Here is an 18568-nt window from a genome sequence, read left to right as displayed (position 1 = left end):
GACAAAAAGGGTTAATTATGATAGGAGGATCTGGGTCACATCCCAAATGGCACCCAATTCCTTATATAGGGAACATGTCAAAAGCAGTGCACTATATAGGGAATAGGGTGCCATTTGGGACACAACCCCTGCTCTTAAAGGGACGGGGAGGACAGCTTGTAAAACGTAGAACCTACTCATGGCCTTGTATGGGTATATATATAAGAAAACATTGCGTTGACGTCATGGAAATTGCTAGCTGGAGGTGCAACATGGCATTAAAATATGTTGGGTGAGAAAGTGGTAAAGAGCTTCCTGGATTGGCGCTTGTGGTGAGACAACACAGTAATTCTACAGACATAGAAAACAAGTAGCACTCGAACACCACAGTCCATCAAGTTGATTCAGTTTATTGTGACAGTAAGACTTGAGTGTAGCACCAACAAAATACCCTATATTCACCTTTCAATCCCCATCGATATACACATTCATGAGCATTCTTATAAGGCAAAGCTAAAACCTCCCGCCGTTTGGAAGGTCAAATAATCTAGTTTAAACCCTTTTAAGACATTGACTAAAAAGCATACATTACACAATAAAAAGTGCTTCTATAAATAAGTATTAAAAATATACAGAGAACATAATTGTTAGTATACCAACACACTGCTACTTTACAGCACGTTACAGTCAGTGCTCTAAATTCAAACATGTCATTGGTAGCACTGGTGCTCCCAACTTTAAAAAGTTAGAAGCACAACATTTTTTTAAGAGCATATAGCCTATATTAACTCTATTTACTTCTGAAGCACATGTTGTGCCCTAGATACGAATATGTTATGCTTTAAATACATTGGTTTATTATAAAAAGCTAAAATGTTGATACAAATACCGGTCATGTGGGGAATATAAGGTTTCTACATTATGTAAAAGCACAATTTTCTCATTGAGATGCATTACATTGAAAATTGTACAGTGTCTCTTTAAGAGCGTCAAGTTTGTGATGACTACATGCAAGAGATCTGACCTTCATGATTTTGACTAGAAAGGGGTACGGCCATTACCGGAAGTGACTTTTTCATAGCCGGTTAGTAGAACGTATGCAGAAAGTTAGGGAGAAAATAAATAAATACCTAACGTGGTTGATTACGATACTTAGGTTAAGGGTATAACATGGCTAGGGTTAGCTCAAATGCTCTCCTAACCTGCTACATAAAGTCACTCTAGTCACAACTGTCATTCACTCATTGCTATGATCACAGAGTTTCTAATCTCAGAGAGGCACAACATTGTGATACTTCCAGGAACGCTTCGCAAAGCCGACTCGACAGACCAGACTGGGGTTTGGGAAATCAATGAGAGAAGTGGAAAATTCTTCCTTAGTTGTTCATTTTCTAGATTTTCAATCTAGATTCGAGCCAATGTTTTAAGTAGCTGAACATGTCATAACCTTGTGAAAGTGACAAACTGGCACGTTTTCATTTATATCGAAGGAGTGTCTGATTTGACGGGATGCAAATGCGCAGTTCAGTGCAACACGACAGTTCGACCCAATGACATGTTTCTGCACATGAGTTTAGCTAGCTAACTTTGCCAGGACATCGCATAACTACATGCGTGATCTGGGATTTCTATTGGAGAAGCAGTTTCTAGGCATCTTCATACTAAACTATCTTTACTAGAATCACTGATCTCCTGAAGAAGCTATCCCTTTTCCTTTCTTTCTGTGCTCCAAAATTAAAACTGCAGTTCGCACAGCTAAATATTTTGTTGCAACGCACTTTAGAGCCCACTATATTATAGGAACACCCTTACGTTTTGGTAATTTACTTCACCTATATCATCTAATTTTAAAATCTACATATTAGTCACACTTGTTAGGGAATGTACAACGTGCAAGTATTTCTGAACTGAACAAAAATAAATATAAAGTTAATTTAATGTATTATTGTCAGTCTGGGTCAATTCACCTCAATACAGCTCTATATTTATAAACGTTTAGTGCAGGGCTCATAAATAATAGTACTTTACTCAGAATTGTCATGTTTTCATAACAAACATTAAACAATGATTCTCACTGTCAACAAACAGCTACCTTGAAGAATGTTAAAGTACAGAAAAAGAACAGCTTGGCTTCGCCAGATTCCCCCCCCCCCCCCCCCCACACACACACACACAGACACACAGACACACACACACACACACACACACAGACACACAGACACACACACACCCACACACAGACACCCACACACAGACACACACCCACACAGACACGGTGTAAGCAGGGTCAGTCAGAGTTATCAGGCGTCGTTATTGTTGTGCTCTATGTGGGTCACCATGTTGGACACCAGTCTCTCTAGCTGCTTTGCCCTCAGCTGGCCTGTCTCCAGGACCTCCTCGTGGTTGGCCTTCTCTTGGCTGTCGTAGTCCATCACAGCCTGGTTGGTGATCAGGGACAGGGCGAACACACGCATCCCACAGTGACGCGCTACAATCACCTCGTGCACCGTACTCATGCCTAGAATAACGAGAAAGGAGAGGACAAAAGCAATGCACTAACTGACAATGTAATTCAAAAGTTGCAGAGTTGCATTCTTCATAATTCTGCATGAAATGCTGCAAGAGCAAACTACAAGAACAACGGAGTGCTTGCAAAAGTGTTGTTATGGCAGTGGAAGAAGTTTAGAAGTTTAAATTGTTGCTAGAGTATAAGATGATTGTAGTAGTGCTGAGGTGTTGTGATAACTTGGTTTAGCTGCTCCAGGACTCACCCACAGCGTCAGCCCCCAGTCTGTTCATCATACGACACTCAGCGATGGTTTCGAACGAGGGCCCGCCCAGGACGCAGTAAATTCCCTCTCTCAGGAAGTCACCAAAGCCAAGCTCCGCCCCCACACCTTGTGCCAGCTGCAGAAGTTCCCTGTCATACGCATCAGACATGGAGGGGAACCGAACCCCGAACCTAAGAGGAGAAGGTGGTAACTTAACAAAAACCCGTTTTCAGTCCCTGATAAACCAGTCGTGGAAAAAGGGTGCACGCCCCAAAAACATTGCCTAGTAATTACATTTGCTTAATTCAAGTAAAACAGGCATTTTTGGGCGTCGGCACCCTTTTTAATATGCATTCCGCAATCACCCTATTGTACGTCCCTAACCATTCCCTATATACATAACCACACACCTCTCATCATTGGGTCCTGCCAGTGGGTTGTTCCCAGCGAACCCAGGCATGTTGATGTGGTCTTTGATGATCATGATGTCCCCAACCTTGTAGTCCTGATTGAGGCCTCCAGCTGCATTGGTCAGGATGACAGTCTCCACACCCAGCAGCTTGAAAATCCGCATGGGCATTGTTACCTGCAATATTTGGGTATTTAAATTGTAATTGTTTATAAAACATTTTTTTTTTTACACATGAAGATTAGCTGACGCCGTGGCATCAGCTAATGGGGATCCTAATAACATTCAAATGCACAGCCAGCTATACTGTGAAATACGATGCGAAGAATAGAGTTCAGGTAGGCCTCTGCACTTCAGCAAACAAAAGAAAGTAAGAGAGGTGCTCAAAAAGAATGACAGGAATCCAGGGCTTAAATAACACACAAAAACACTCAAAACAGGCGGTGATATATACAGTGCCTTCAGGAAGTATTCATACCCCTTGACTGATACAACATTTTGTTGTGATACAGCCTGAAATCAAAATGGGTGAGAAAAAAAAATGTCTCACCCATCTACACACAATACCCCATAATGACAAAGTGAAGACATATTTTTGAAATTTTTTGCAAATTTGTTAAATGAAATACAGAAATATCTTATTTACATAAGTATTCAAACCTTTGGCAGTGAATAATTTGGCAGCGGCCAAGCACGACTCCAACACCATCATTAAGTTTGCCGACGACACAACAGTGATAGGCCTGATCACCAACAACGATGAGACCTCCTCCCTATAGGGAGGAGGTCAGAGACCTGGCAGTGTGATGCCAGGACAACAACCTCTTCCTCAACATGATCAAGACATGGGAGATGATTATGGACTACAGAAAAAGGAGGACCGAGCACGCCCCCTTTCTCATCGACGGGGCTGTAGTGGAGCAGGTTGAGAGCTTCAAGTGGTACCGGAGCGCCAAGTCTAGGTCCGAAAGGCTTCTTAACAGCTTCTACCCCCAAGCCATAAGACTCCTGAACAGCTTATTAAAATGCTACCTGGACAATTTCATTGACCCCACCCCCCATTTTTACGCTGCTGCTACTCTCTGTTTATTATCTATGCATAGTCACTTTACCTCCCTACATGTACATATTACCTCAATTACCTCGACTAACCTGTTCCCCCGCACATTGACTCTGTACCGGTACCCCCTGTATATAGCCTCGCTACTGTTATTTTATTGTTGCTCCTTAGGTATGTTATTTTTCTTTTTTTTTCATATTTTTTTCTTATTTATTTTTTACTTCAGTTTATTTTAGTAAATACTTTAACACTTTTTTCTTAAAACTGCTATGTTGGTTAAGGGCTTGTAAGTAAGCATTTTACTCTAAGGTCTACACCTGTTGTATTCGGCATATGTGACAAATAAAATGTGATTTGATTTGATTACAGCAGTGAGTCTTTCTGGTTAAGTCTCTAAGAGCTTTTCACACCTGGATTGTACAATATTTGCACATTATTTTCAAGACAATTTAAGTCAAAACTGTAACTAGGCCACTCAGGACCATTCAATCAGGGGCGGAAATCCCGGGGGGGACGGGGGGGACACGACCCCCCCATCCTGGGAAAAATATGATTTGTCCCCCCCAATATATCACTGAAACATAACTATGTAATTTAAATAATATTAATAATACGCAATGAAAGCAATTGTGCTGATTATAGACACTTAATAGCGCGTTTTTAAGTTTCAAAAGATTGCGACCCCCCCGCCCTTTGCCTCACAATGGTTTGATCCACTGCCAGTTCCTTAGTTTGCACGTAACTGCCGTGAGGTTCATCCAGTCAATCGCGCACACACACTAGCTGAATATGCAGAGCTAGCGCGCAAATATTAACTATTAAGCTAGCTAGTACCTATTCCATTTATGTGGCGTCGTCAAAGATGGAATCAGCATGCAGATGATGTAAGTTAGTGCTTCAAAGTCCCTGTGATAAGGTTAGCGATAAACTGAAATCCAAACTGAACAGAACTACACTCTCTTCTACCATTGTCTTAAATATATTTAATGGTCTCGTTGCAAAAGCTAAATTGTCGCAAGGGAACTTTTATTTATTTATTTTATTTCACCTTTATTTAACCTGGGTAGCAAAGATTATAGCAAACACCACTGAAACTGAATTGGTGCTCGCTAGCTTTGCAAATTCAGCTATTGTTGGAAGCCAGCCAATATGAAACAAACTATTAAAATTACAAAAGGTTGCAGCATATGTTGTGTAAATGGTGAACTCATACAGCTGTCAACTCTTGTCATTTTAATCCGTTTCACATTTGCTAGCTACCTTTTAGATCGAAGCCCAAATAGAATGATAGAAGATAAGATGATAGAAGCCCATCTCCTACTGTAAATAACCTACACACTGTGTATGTGTGTAGCCAGCCAGGTAGAAGAATGGCAGAAAAATAAAAGACGGACATCAGAGTATTTTTCAGTACACCAAAACGCATAGTAAGAACCCTAGTAGCCTAATATCTCAAAGACTAGTTGATAAAATGTTCATAAGAAAGAAATGAAATTCTAATGGAAATGTTTCACAATGATGTCATTAGGCAGAGCAGGCAACAGATGGCACACAGACAGCAGAGTTGGGGACAGATATGCAGGGACAGACTGGCAGAGACAGGGAGTCTCAGGTAAGTTTGTTGAGTCTTTGTTTGGCAACATTATGAAAGGTTCTCAATTTTTTTGACTTGTAAAATAGGAACATAATTGGAAAATGCCATGGATACCCCCACTCTCAACTTAAACTGGTGACTGAACTAAGATTTGTTAAAGGCAATGGTATTGCTGTTGTGATTAGTTGTGTAGTTTTGGGTACTGGTAGTTAGGAGTACGGCAAACACCTTATTTCTTTGGTTCCTCAATATACATTTACCATATTACAATGTAGGCTATGTGTTACAGCACTACTTTTGGTGTCCCCCTCAGGAATTGCTCTTGAGAAAATTTCATGTAATTGTCCCCTCCAAAGTGGATATCAGATTTTCGCCCCTGCATTCAATGTCATCTTGGTAAGTAACTCCAGTGTATGTTTGGCCTTGTATTTTTAGGTTATTGTCCTGCTGAAAGGTGAATTTGTCTCCCAGTGTCTGGTGGAAAGCAGACAAACAGGTTTTCATCTAGGATTTTGCCTGTGCTTAGCTACTGTATATACTTTTTTGTTTTACTCATCTACCAATAGGTGCCCTTCTTTGCGAAGCATTGGAAAACCTCCCTCGTCTTTGTGGTTGACTCTGTTTGAAATTCCACTGTTCGACTGAGGGATCTTACAGATAAATGTATGTGTGGGGTCTGTATGTGTGGGGTCTGTATGTGTGGGGTCTGTATGTGTGGGGTCTGTACCCCACACATACAATTATCTGTAAGATCCCTCGGTCGAACAGTGGAAGATGAGGTAGTCATTCGAAAATCATGTTAAACACTATTATGACACATTGTTAACATATGTTAACATTGCCAAAGCAAGTGAGGTAGATAATATACAAAAGTGAAATAAACAATACAAATGAACAGTAAACATTACACTCACAGAAGTTCCAAAAGAATAAAGACATTACAAATGTCATATTATGTATATATACAGTGTTGTAACAATGTACAAATTCTCTCTCTCTCTCTCTCTCTCTCTCTCTCTCTCTCTCTCTCTCTCTCTCTCTCTCTCTATATATATATATATATATATATATATATATATATATATATAGACCATTTGTACATTGTGTGGGGTATATATATCCGCATACAAATAAACATCAACAAACCTTATGGATGGGGTATCCCTCATAGAGATGGAATCTTCCCTGCATACAAACACATGCTTTCCCTTTCAGCTTGCCAAACACCAACCTGCCAGCATGACCATGCACTGGAACACACAAAAACCAGTTAGATCAGTACACACACACACACACTGTGTATTAGAGATAAGTATACATGCATAACAAGCATACAAAACTACACACCTGTGCTCTGGGGAAAGTTAGGAATGTCGCTGTATTTAAATGCCATCTGGTCTTTCAGCATTTCTGCCAAGCCTCCCAGGCCTGAGCCACAAACTATCCCCACCAGGGGGCGTATCTCTGTACGGGACAGGAGCCATTCAGCTGTAGCACTGCACTCCTCAAAGCTGCACCTGAGAGAGAGAGAGAGAGAAAAAGAGAGAAAGAGAAAAAGAGAGAGAAAAAGAGAAAAAGAGAGAGAGATCATTACCACACTGTATATAGACATAATATGACATTTTAAATGTTTATTATTTTGGAACTTTGTAAGTGCAATGTTTACTGTACATTTTTTATTGTTTATTTAACTTTTGTTTATTATATTTTTCACTTGCTTTGGCAATGTTAACATATGTTTCCCATGCCAATAAAGCCCCTTAAATTGAAATTGAAATTAAATAGAAATGTAATTGACAGAGGGAGAGAGGTGGGAAATGTGTGGGAAAACAGCCTCATAGTAAGAAACAGCGAGATAGGCATTTCCATCTTTAGTCATGACCCAAATGGCACCCTATGCCTTACATAGTGCACTACTTTTGACCGGAGTCCTATGAGCCCTGGTCAAAAGTAGTGCATTATAAAGGGAATAGGGTGCCATTTGGGTCAGCACCTACGTGTGAGTTAAAGCGGTGGAGCGAGAAGGGAATTGGGAAACAGCTGTGTCTGAAGCAGCCTTTTATTATGTAATATAACATCACAACAAGATTACCACTGAGAACATTTACCAAGGACTTCCCACACACGCACGCTCCCGCCTATTGTAAATCATCTTCATCTGATTCTCGATTAACAGTAAAAGGGTACTACCAGCATCCACAATGTTAACACACCCCATGGCATGTGTAGGTCTAGTAACAGATTCCTTCATGGGGCTGGGCTACGTGACGAACCAAGCGCACAAAGTTACGGCTACATTTTCCATGTTGAGGAATTTCCGCTGCCCAGTAAAAGTCTGCAATGGTGCCTAATCCAATTATGCATTAGCCTTCTGGCATGATATAATTGTAGCCTTTAGAATTGACGACACAGTAAAACCCTACACATACCACTATAGACAGATGTCCTTTTAACCATTAATTTAGCGCCTGTCATCAGGTAAAACTGCTCTTCCAAGAAAAACGGTTGAGAAATTAACCTAGGACTGGACCAAAAATAATAACAAAATATAGCAGGCTACAGAAGCGCAAAAGACCACAACCTTCCGTTAAACAAGCACATTCATCTATATTAGTCCACACTCACTCATAACATTAAACAATTCCATACAGCACCATGTAAGGTTCACAATTACTATTACTGATGCTTCTGATATCTGAATCCGCAGCTATAATTAACAGTGGATATTGTAGGAAAACACGTACCCCACTGTAGATTCTGGATACATGATGATGCTCCTGCAAGTTGCCAAAAATTACTTTTCAAATAAATTATGGACCGACTAACTGACCTGACAAGTTTGGATAGCCTCAATGAGACTAAATGTGTGAAACGTTTGTAAAGAGATAAATAGGCCTATTTAAATAATAGCCAACTCAACTCAGTGCTGACGCTTCTAAAAGTTTCGGGAAGTTTACTTTGAGTGTATAAAAACCTCCTTCCACACCAGCCACATCCCGGTGTGACGTACGGTGACAGCTCGCGCTCCTATTGGACTGTCACGCGGGTGTTGTTCAGATGATGATGCCGCAATTGCTCTTGGTGATTACAAAACAACTCGGAAACTCGAGCTTCCTATTGGTTCATTCAGTTTACAAGTAGGGAAATCGGAGCTTATGCCGTGTTCAATACAACTCGGAAACAAGGAACCTGAGTTAAAATTAGAAATATATACACTACCTTTCAAAATATTAAGAACACCTACTCATTCAAGGGTTTTTCTCTATTTTTACTATTTTCTACATTGTAGTATAATAGTGAAGACATCAACACTATGAAATAACACATATGGAATCATGTAGTAACCAAAAAAGTGTTAAACAAATCAAAATATATTATATATTTGAGATTCTTCAAATAGCCACCCATTGCCTTGATGACAGCTTTTCATATTCTTGACATTCTCTCAACCAGCTTCACCCGGGAATGCTTTTCCAACAGTCTTGAAGGAGTCCCCACATATGCTGAGCACTTGTTGGCTGATGTTACTTCACTCTGCGTTCCGACACATCCCAAACCATCTCAATTTGGTTGAGGTTGGGGGATTGTGGAGGCCAGGTCATCTAATGCAGCACTCCATCACTCTCCTTCTTGGTAAAATAGCCCTTATACAGCCTGGAGGTGTGTTGGGTCATTGTCCTGTTGAAAAACAAATGATAGTCCCACGTTAACCCAAACCAGATGGGATGGCTTATCGCTGCAGAATGCTGTGGTAGCCATGCTGGTTAAGTGTGCCTTGAAGTCTAAATAAATCACAGACAGTTTCACCAGCTAAGCAACACCACACAATCACACCTCCTCCATGCTTTACGGTGGGAAATACACATGCGGAGATCATCCGTTCACCTACACTGCGCCTCACAAAGACATGGCAGCTGGAACCAAAAATCTCCAATTTGGACTCCAGACCAAAGGACAAATTTCCACCGGTCTAATGTCCGCTGCTTGTGTTTCTTGGCCCAAGAAAGTCTCTTCTTCTTATTGGTGTCCTGTAGTAGTGGTTTCTTTGCAGCATTTCGACCATGAAGGCCTGATTCACACAGTCTCCGCTGAACAGTTGATGTTGAGATGTGTCTGTTACTTGAACTCTATAAAGTATTTATTTGGGCTGCAATTTCTGAGGCTTGTAACTCAAATTAACTTGTCCTCTGCAGCAGAGGTAACTCTGGGTCTTCCATTCCTGTGGTGGCCCTCATGAGAGCTAGTTTCATCATAGCACTTGATGGTTTTTGTGACTGCACTTGAAGAAACGTTCAAATTTCTTGAAATTTTATGTATTGACTGACTTAAAGTAATGATGGACTGTCGTTTCTCTTTGCTTATTTGAGCTGTTCTTGCCATAATATGGACTTGTTATTTTACCAAATAGGGATATCTTCTGTGTATACCCCCCCACCCCACAACACACCTTGTCACAACACAACTGATTGGTTCAAATGCATTAAGAAGGAAATAAATTCCACAAATTAACTTTTAAGAAGGCACACATGTTAATTGAAATGCATTCCAGGTGACTACCTCATGAAGCTGGTTGAGAGAATGGCATGAGTGTGCAAAGCTGTCATCAAGGCAAAGGGTGGCTATTTGAAGAATCTCAAATATAAAATATATTTTGATTTGTTAAACACTTTTTTGGTAACTACATGATTCTGTATGTGTTATTTCATAGTTTTGATGTCTTCACGATTATTCTACAATGTAGAAAATAGTAAAAATAAAGAAAAACCCTTGAATGAGTAGGTGTTCTAAAACTTTTGACCGGTAGTGTATATATATTTTTTACAATACAAAACATCCACATACAAACAACAACATACAGCCGGACACAAACATTGACAACATCACCCCTGCCCAGACCCACCTGCTCACACCCCCATCTCCACCGCCCCTATCACTCTCCTCCACATGGCCTCAAACTGCACCAGGGGGCGGGTGGCACCGTAATTGGGGAGAAAGGGCTCATATTAATGCCTGGAACGGAATAAATTGAATGGTATCGAACACATCAAACACATGGTTTCCATAAGTTTTGAGTTATGTCGGATGAGAGAGTTATGCTGCGTTCACGTCAAGTCTGATTCAAATTGATTCTGATACTTCCCATGTGCGATCAAACTTGTGTATTATCTTTCTTCATTAGAATGTCAAACATTTCAGAATTTCCAAGTTTCCGACCTGACGTGAATGCAGCATCACCTCAGGATTTGAAGAAGAAGAAAAACAGGTCTTATGAAACAATGGGAGGCTATTTACTGTCAAATATTTTTGTCATCATGAGAAGCAGTAGCCTAAAACTTGGTCGCACAATATACACTCCAAAAAAGCAGAAGAAGAAGACTGATCACAGAATTCAGGAAGCAGCAGAGGGCGCACTCCCCAATCGACATTGACGGGACACCAGTGGAGAACGTGGACATTTTTAAGTTCCTCTGCGTACAACATCACTGACAAACTGAAATGGTCCACCCACACAGACAGTGTGGTGAAGAAGGCGCAACAGCGCCTCTTTAACCTCAGGAGGCTGAAAAAAATTGGCTTGTCACCTAAAACCCTCACAAGCTTTTATAGATGCACAATTGAGAGCATCCTGTCAGGCTGTATCACCACCTGGTACGGCAACTGCACCGCCCATAACCGCAGGGCTCTCCAGAGGGTGGTGCGGTCTGCACAACGCATCACCGAGGGCAAACTACCTGCCCTCCAGGATACCTACAGCACACGTTGTCACAGGAAGGCCAAAAAGATCACCAAGGACAACAACCACCCGAGCCACTGCCTGTTCACCACGCTATCATCCAGAAGGCGAGGTCAGTACAGGTGTATCAAAGCTGGGACCAAGAGACTGAAAAACATCTTCTATCTCAAGGCCGTCAGACTGTTAAACAGCCATCACTAACATAGAGAGGCTGCTGCCAACATACACAGACTTGAAATCATTGGCCACTTTAATAAATGGAACACTAGTCACTTTAATAATGTCACTTTAATAATGTTTACATATCTTGCATTACACATCTCGTATATACAAATGAAGTCGGAAGTTTACATACGCTTTAGCCAAATACATTTAAACTCTGTTTTTCACAATTCCTGACATTTAATCCTAGTAAAAATTCCCTGTTTTAGGTCAGTTAGGATCGCCACTTTATTTTAAGAATGTGAAATGTCAGAATAATAGTAGAGAGAATTATTTATTTCAGCTTTCATTTCTTTCATCACATTTCCAGTGGGTCAGAAGTTTACATACACCCAATTAGTATTTGGTAGCATTGCCTTTAAATTGTTTAACTTGAGTCAAACGTTTTGGGTAGCCTTCCACAAGCTTCCCACAATAAATTGGGTGAATTTTGGCTCATTCCTCCTGACAGATCTGGTGTAACTGAATCAGGTTTGTAGGCCTCCTTGCTCGCACACGCTTTTTCAGTTCTGCCCACACATTTTCTATGGAATTGAAGTCAGGGCTTTGTGATGGCCACTTTGGTACCTTGACTGTGTTGTCCTTAAGCCATTTTGCCACAACTTTGGAAGTATGCTTGGGGCCATTGTCCATTTGGAAGACCCATTTGTGACCAAGCTTTAACTTCCTGTCTGATGTCTTGAGATGTTGCTTCAATATATCCACATCATTTTCCCCTCCTCATGATGCCATCTATTTGTGAAGTGCACCAGTCCCTCCTGCAGCAAAGCACCCCCACAATGTGATGCTGCCACCCCCATGCTTCACGGTTAGGATGGTGTTCTTCGACTTGCACGCCTCCCCCTTTTTCATCCAAACATAACGATGGTCAATAAGGTCAAACAGTTCCATTTTTGTTTCATCAGACCAGAGGACATTTTCCAAAAAGTACGATCTTTGTCCCCATGTGCAGTTGCAAACCATAGTCTGGCTTTTTTATGGCGGTTTTGGAGCAGTGACTTCTTCCTTGCTGAGCAGCCTTTCAGGTTATGTCCATATAGGATTTGTTTTACTGTGGATATAGATACTTTTCCTCCAGCATCTTTACAAGGTCCTTTGCTGTTGTTCTGGGATTGATTTTCACTTTTCGCACCAAAGTACGTTCATCTCCAGGAGACAGAACGCGTCTCCTTCCTTAGAGGTGTAACGCCCTGGCCATAGTGAGGTTTTTTTTGTTCTTTATTTTGGTTAGGCCAGGGTGTTACATTGGGGGGCGTTCTATGTTCGTTTTCTAGGTTTTTTGTATTTCTTTGTTTTGGGCCGTGTGTGGCTCCCAATCAGGCACAGCTGAAGTTCGTTGTTGCTGATTGGGAGTCACACATAAGGACCATGTTTTTATTTTGGGTTTTGTGGGTGATTGTTTCTGTTCAGTGTGTTACCTGTCAGTACTGTTTGGCTGTCAGTTTTCCTGTTTTTTTGTATAGTGTTCTTTCGTCAATTAAACGTCTATGATGAACACTAACTCCGCTGCACCTTGGTCTACTCTCTCTCCCAACAGCCGTTACAAGAGGTATGACGGCTGCGTGGTCCCATGGTGTTTATACTTGCGTACTATTGTTTGTACAATGAATGTGGTACCTTCAGGCATTTGGAAATTGCTCCAAAGGATGAACCAGACTTGTGGAGGTCTACTATTTTTTTCTTCTGAGGTCTTGGCTGATTTCTTTTGATTTTCCCATGATGTCAAGCAAAGAGGCACTGAGTTTGAAGGTAGGCCTTGAAATACATCAACAGGTACACCTCCAATTGACTCAAATGTTAGGCTAATTGATATCAGAAGCTTCTAAAGCCATGACATGTTCTGGAATATTCCATGCTGTTTAAAGGCACAGTCAACTTAGTGAATGTAAACTTCTGACCCACTGGAATTGTGATAAAATGATTTATAAGTGAAATAATCTGTCTGTAAACAATTGTTGGAAAAATTACTTGTGTCATGCACAAAGTAGATGTCCTAAGCGACTTGCCAAAACTATAGTTTCTTAACAAGAAATTTGTGGAGTAGTTGAAAAATGAGTTTTAATGACTCCAACCTAAGTGTATGTAAACTTCTGACTTCAACTGTCATCTATACTATCTACTTGATCTCAGTCTATGCCGCTCTGACATTGCTCATCCATTTATTTATTATTAATTCTATTCCTTTTCTTAGATTTGTGTGTGTTGGGCATATGTTGTGAAATTGTTAGATATTACTTTTTAGACATTACTGGACTGTCGGAACTTGAAGCACAAGCATTTCACTACACCTGCAATAACATCTGCTAAACATGTGTATGTGACCAATAAAATTTGATTTGAAACAGATTGCACCATCTTTTTAATCAATAAATGTATCAATAAACATACACTAAACATATTACAACTAGGTTACATAAGGTAGATGTACAAAGGATGGCACCTCCCAACTGCATAATACAGACCTGACCTAACCTGACCTTCACCACAGACAGACAGATGTGGCACCACAGGTTTAAAAGTGGTTTATCAAAATGTCTGTCTTTTCTGGGGTCTGTTTTTTTTATTTTTTTTATTTTTTACAAATGTCATGACCTGGTCAGGTAAAACTCTGAGTCCTATTCGTAGGCTTTGATGGGGTCCAACATTAACTTTTTTTGGCTCGATCAGGCCAGTTGATCCAAAACCTACTGGCCCGAACAGAATTTCTACTGGCCGGGACATGGTGTAGTTTTTAAATGCATTGGGGTCATGTTTTCTCTATATATGCAGCTATTCATAGGCTATATTTGGTTATTATAAGTATTAAAATGCTTTTCACTCCATTCTTTAGAATTGCATGGTATTAATTGTTTACATTTGTTCCTAAATTGATTTTGAGAAGATTTTCTTACATCTCAAAATAGGATGCTGCCCCTTTAAGAAAATTGTGTTCCATTGTATATCATATAATTATTGACCTGGGTATAGTACACACCTCTTTCACATCGGTTTACCTCCTACAATGTCATCCTAAACACAAAACTCCTTTGGGGGCCAAACGTTTCACATTCATTTCAAATCAGATATGTGTTAGTGTGTGTGTTCATTCAGTAGCTGACCTGGTTGCATAGAACAGAGCTGTATGTGTTCTGGTATGTAGCCTACATAGCCTAATGTTATGTTATGTAACTGCTATTGGGTATTCAGATCAGTGGCCTTTTAGCTGTGTTTACATTGGCTTGCCAGCCAAATCTGTCACTGGTTCAAATAAGTTATGCACAGAGAAAGACTGGCCATATGGCAATTCTGACAAAATGGCACCCTATTCTCTTATACTGAACTACTTTTGACCAGGCCCCATAGGGATCTGGTCAAAAAATAGTGCAATATATAAGGAATAGGGTGCCAGGTATGAAGACTGACCTAAACTGCAGAAGCCTGATAGCTTGACTTGGTTGGTCCAGGAGTGGTACCGACCCAGCTGATTCTTACATCAGCCTACATCCTTGCATTAACTAACGGCTAAGAAGACGTGAGAGGAGGAGTAGGCATCTGGCGCTTTCTACTAGCCAAATTGTGAACTGTGAGTTGTATTGTAGCTCATTAGTTACACTGACTCGTCTGTGTCCTTTCTAGCTCAGTTGGTAGAGCATGGCACTTGAAACAACAAGGCAGTGGGTTTGATTCCCAGCACTGTATGTTTGATTCCCAGCACCATCCATATGTAAAATGTATGCATGCATACAGTTGCTTCGGATAAAAGCGTCTGCTACTTGGCATATATTATTAAATGGCACCCTATTCCCTACACAGTGCACTGCTTCTGACCAGATCCCTATGGGCCCTGGTTAGTCTCATTGTAGCTAATTAGTCATGTTACATTTGGGTTGTGTTCATTAGGAACTTTCCTGGTCATGCCTCTGATCTGGTGGACTCACTAAAAACACATGCTTTGTTTGTAAATGTTGGAGTGTGTAAATAAATAAAAAAACTAGAAAATGGGGCCATCTGATCTCACAAGTTCATATTCTGTTTCACTTCAGGTATCTGAACCCTAGCTGTCTCTGACTACCCGCACATGCAACCCTCACACACATGTGTGTGTGTGCGCGCACACACACACACGTTTTGTTCCTTCGTATCCGATGATGAATTTCACTTCTGAGGTAACGGTGAATTCTTTGGTAACTAGAGTCCAATCCGAGATCCACAAACTTTTTTGCAGGTGGGGTATATGCAGTCTGTGTTGGTGGGGGAAGGCATGGTTGTGATGTCGCTGGCCATACAGGATCTTCCGCTGCAAGCGCTCCTGAGACATTCTAATGACATGCCCAAGCCGGTGAAGTTGGTGTTGGGGGACCATGTCCTCCATACTCTTACAGTTGGTGTTGGGGGACCATGTCCTCCATACTCTTACAGTTGGTGTTGGGTGACCATGTCCTCCATACTCTTACAGTTGGTGCTGGGGGACCATGTCCTCCATACTCTTACAGTTGGTGTTGGGGGACCATGTCCTCCATACTCTTACAGTTGGTGTTGGGGGACCATGTCCTCCATACTCTTACAGTTGGTGTTGGGGGACCATGTCCTCCATACTCTTACTGTTGGGTGACCATGTCCTCCATACTCTTACAGTTGGTGTTGGGGGACCATGTCCTCCATACTCTTACAGTTGGTGTTGGGGGACCATGTCCTCCATACTCTTACAGTTGGTGTTGGGTGACCATGTCCTCCATACTCTTACAGTTGGTCTTAGCAAGTATTTCTGTATGGGCCACACGGTCGCACCAGGTGATTCTCAGGATGCGCTGCAGGCATCTTATGTGTAAATGCTTGAGCTGCTTGTTGTGGCGGCTGTAAGTAACCAAGGCTTCACAGCTGTGGTGATAGACGGCGACTTTGGTGTGGCATTGCCTGTTTTGGAAGACCCTACGTCTGAGTTTCCCGAAAGCAGCTGATGCTTGCTTGGTCCTGTTTTTTAGAGGTCGATGCTGCAATCCTCCAAGAGGAGGCTGCCTAGATATTTCAATGACGGGACTATTGCCAGTGATTTGTGCTTAATGGCGAAGACGGGCATGGTGGGTGGAGGGCTGGATCTCCATTGTCAGACCACCTCTGTCTTGGTGGTGTGTATAGACAGTCCCATCCTGCTATAGACCCTCACAGCTGTTACAAGGACGTACTGAAGGTCTTCCGGAGTGTGGGCCACGAGCAAAGTCATCAGCGTACTGCAGCTCAAGAACCCGCTCCGTCGAAACCTTGGTGGTTGCTTGGAGCCTCCTGATGTTGAATAGGTTTCTATCCAGCCTGAAGTCCACCGCAACCCCACTGCTGTCCTCAAGCTCCTTGTGGAGAAACTGGGTGACACATAGGAAGAAGATGTTAAAGAGTACAGGTGCCAGCATACACCCCTGCCTCACACCGATGCTTACTCCAAAGGGCACTGACTCCTACCCTCCTATGGCCACCCGAGCCACCATCCCATCATGGAACAGGCAAAGGATATTGAGTAGAATGCCCCATAGTAGTTCCCTGCTCAGTGTCGAAGGCCTTGGAGAGGTCGACAAAGGCCATGAAAAAGTCCTGATGTTGTTCACGGCACTTCTCCTGGAGTTGTCGTGTCATGAATATCATGTTGACCGTACTCGCTGGGTTGGCGGAGCGCTTGGGGCCAGGGAGCCTTGGCCGGGCGGAACAGCCAGACGGGATACCCCTCGGTTGTTGCCACAGATAGACTTGTCACCATTGTTCTTATAGATGGTGACAATGTTTGCATCCCGCCGCTGTTGGGGGATGATCTCCCGGTCCGTAAACCTCAGTGATGTACTGGTGGAGCGTTCTGGTTTAGAAGTAACCTCCCTTCTTAAGTAGCTCTGCCGGAAGGCTGTCAGCGCCAGGAGTTTTGTTGTTCACAGAAGGCTAGTACATTAACATTTCACTGCACTATTTATACCAAATGTAAACTGTGTATGTGAAGAATACAAGACTAGAAATAACTTGTGAAACCAGACTGGATGGAAGGAGCAGAGAGGAAAGAGATTGCACTCCAAATGGCACCCTATTCCCTACGTAGTGCACTACTTTTGACCAGGGCCCTGCACTATATAGGGTTCCATTTGGAACATAAACAGAGTGTGCAGACGAAGTGAATGCTAATGCAGATGACAGAATAGGCAACGGCATCAAAAGGCTGGAGAGAGAGCCAACAGATGAATAAAGAGGAGGTAACACTCTACACTCTGGTGTGTGCGTGTGTGTGAGTGTGTGCGTATGTGTGTGCGTGTCTATATTTGTGTGTGTGTGTGTGCCTGTCTTTTTTTTATCTGGCAGTAGCCCTTCCTGTCCACTGTATTCACGTTTCCCCCTGCATCTTATTCATTCTGTCTTTCATTCGAGAAACTCTGGGTCACCCTCTCATTCATAAGCCAGGTTGACTCCCAAATGGCGTCCTATTCCCTATATAGTGCACTACTTTGGATAAGATCCCTATGGGCACTCACTATATAAGGAAAAGGGTGCTATTTGGGATGCAGACAAGAAGAGAAGCTGTATTCCCTTCACGGATGTTTCTCTTGATGTGTTTCCCTCCAACAGGACACTGTGTACAGACACTCTTGGCGGAGAATAAAGGGGCATTGAGGGCACTCTAATGGGTACACCCAAATGTAGTGCACTATACAGACTGGGAGAAAAAGCTATATCTTAGTTAGTCCACTTTTACCACAAAAAACGTACAGTATCAGTCAAAAGTTTGGACACACCTACTCATTCAAGGGGTTTTCTTTATTTTTACTGTTTTCTATATTGTAGAATAATAGTG

The 18568-nt window shown here is 41.8% G+C and overlaps 1 protein-coding gene across 1 annotated transcript; it reads right to left on the bottom strand.

The window, feature by feature from the left end:
* Positions 1-373: 373 nt before the first annotated feature.
* LOC106569594 (purine nucleoside phosphorylase) lies at positions 374-8816 on the bottom strand. Its single transcript, XM_014141108.3, has 6 exons — positions 8558-8816; positions 7161-7330; positions 6960-7063; positions 3161-3336; positions 2751-2941; positions 374-2497 (listed from the first exon to the last, which is right to left on the bottom strand). Exons 1-6 carry the CDS (start codon positions 8578-8580, stop codon positions 2280-2282), a joined length of 882 nt encoding a protein of 293 aa, XP_013996583.1. The 5' UTR covers positions 8581-8816; the 3' UTR covers positions 374-2279.
* Positions 8817-18568: the final 9752 nt, after the last annotated feature.

Source organism: Salmo salar, chromosome 14 (genome assembly GCF_965601325.2).
Source record: "Salmo salar chromosome 14, fSalSal1, whole genome shotgun sequence".
Classification (NCBI taxonomy): Eukaryota; Metazoa; Chordata; class Actinopteri; order Salmoniformes; family Salmonidae; genus Salmo; species Salmo salar.
This window is presented reverse-complemented; position numbering and strand designations above follow the sequence as displayed.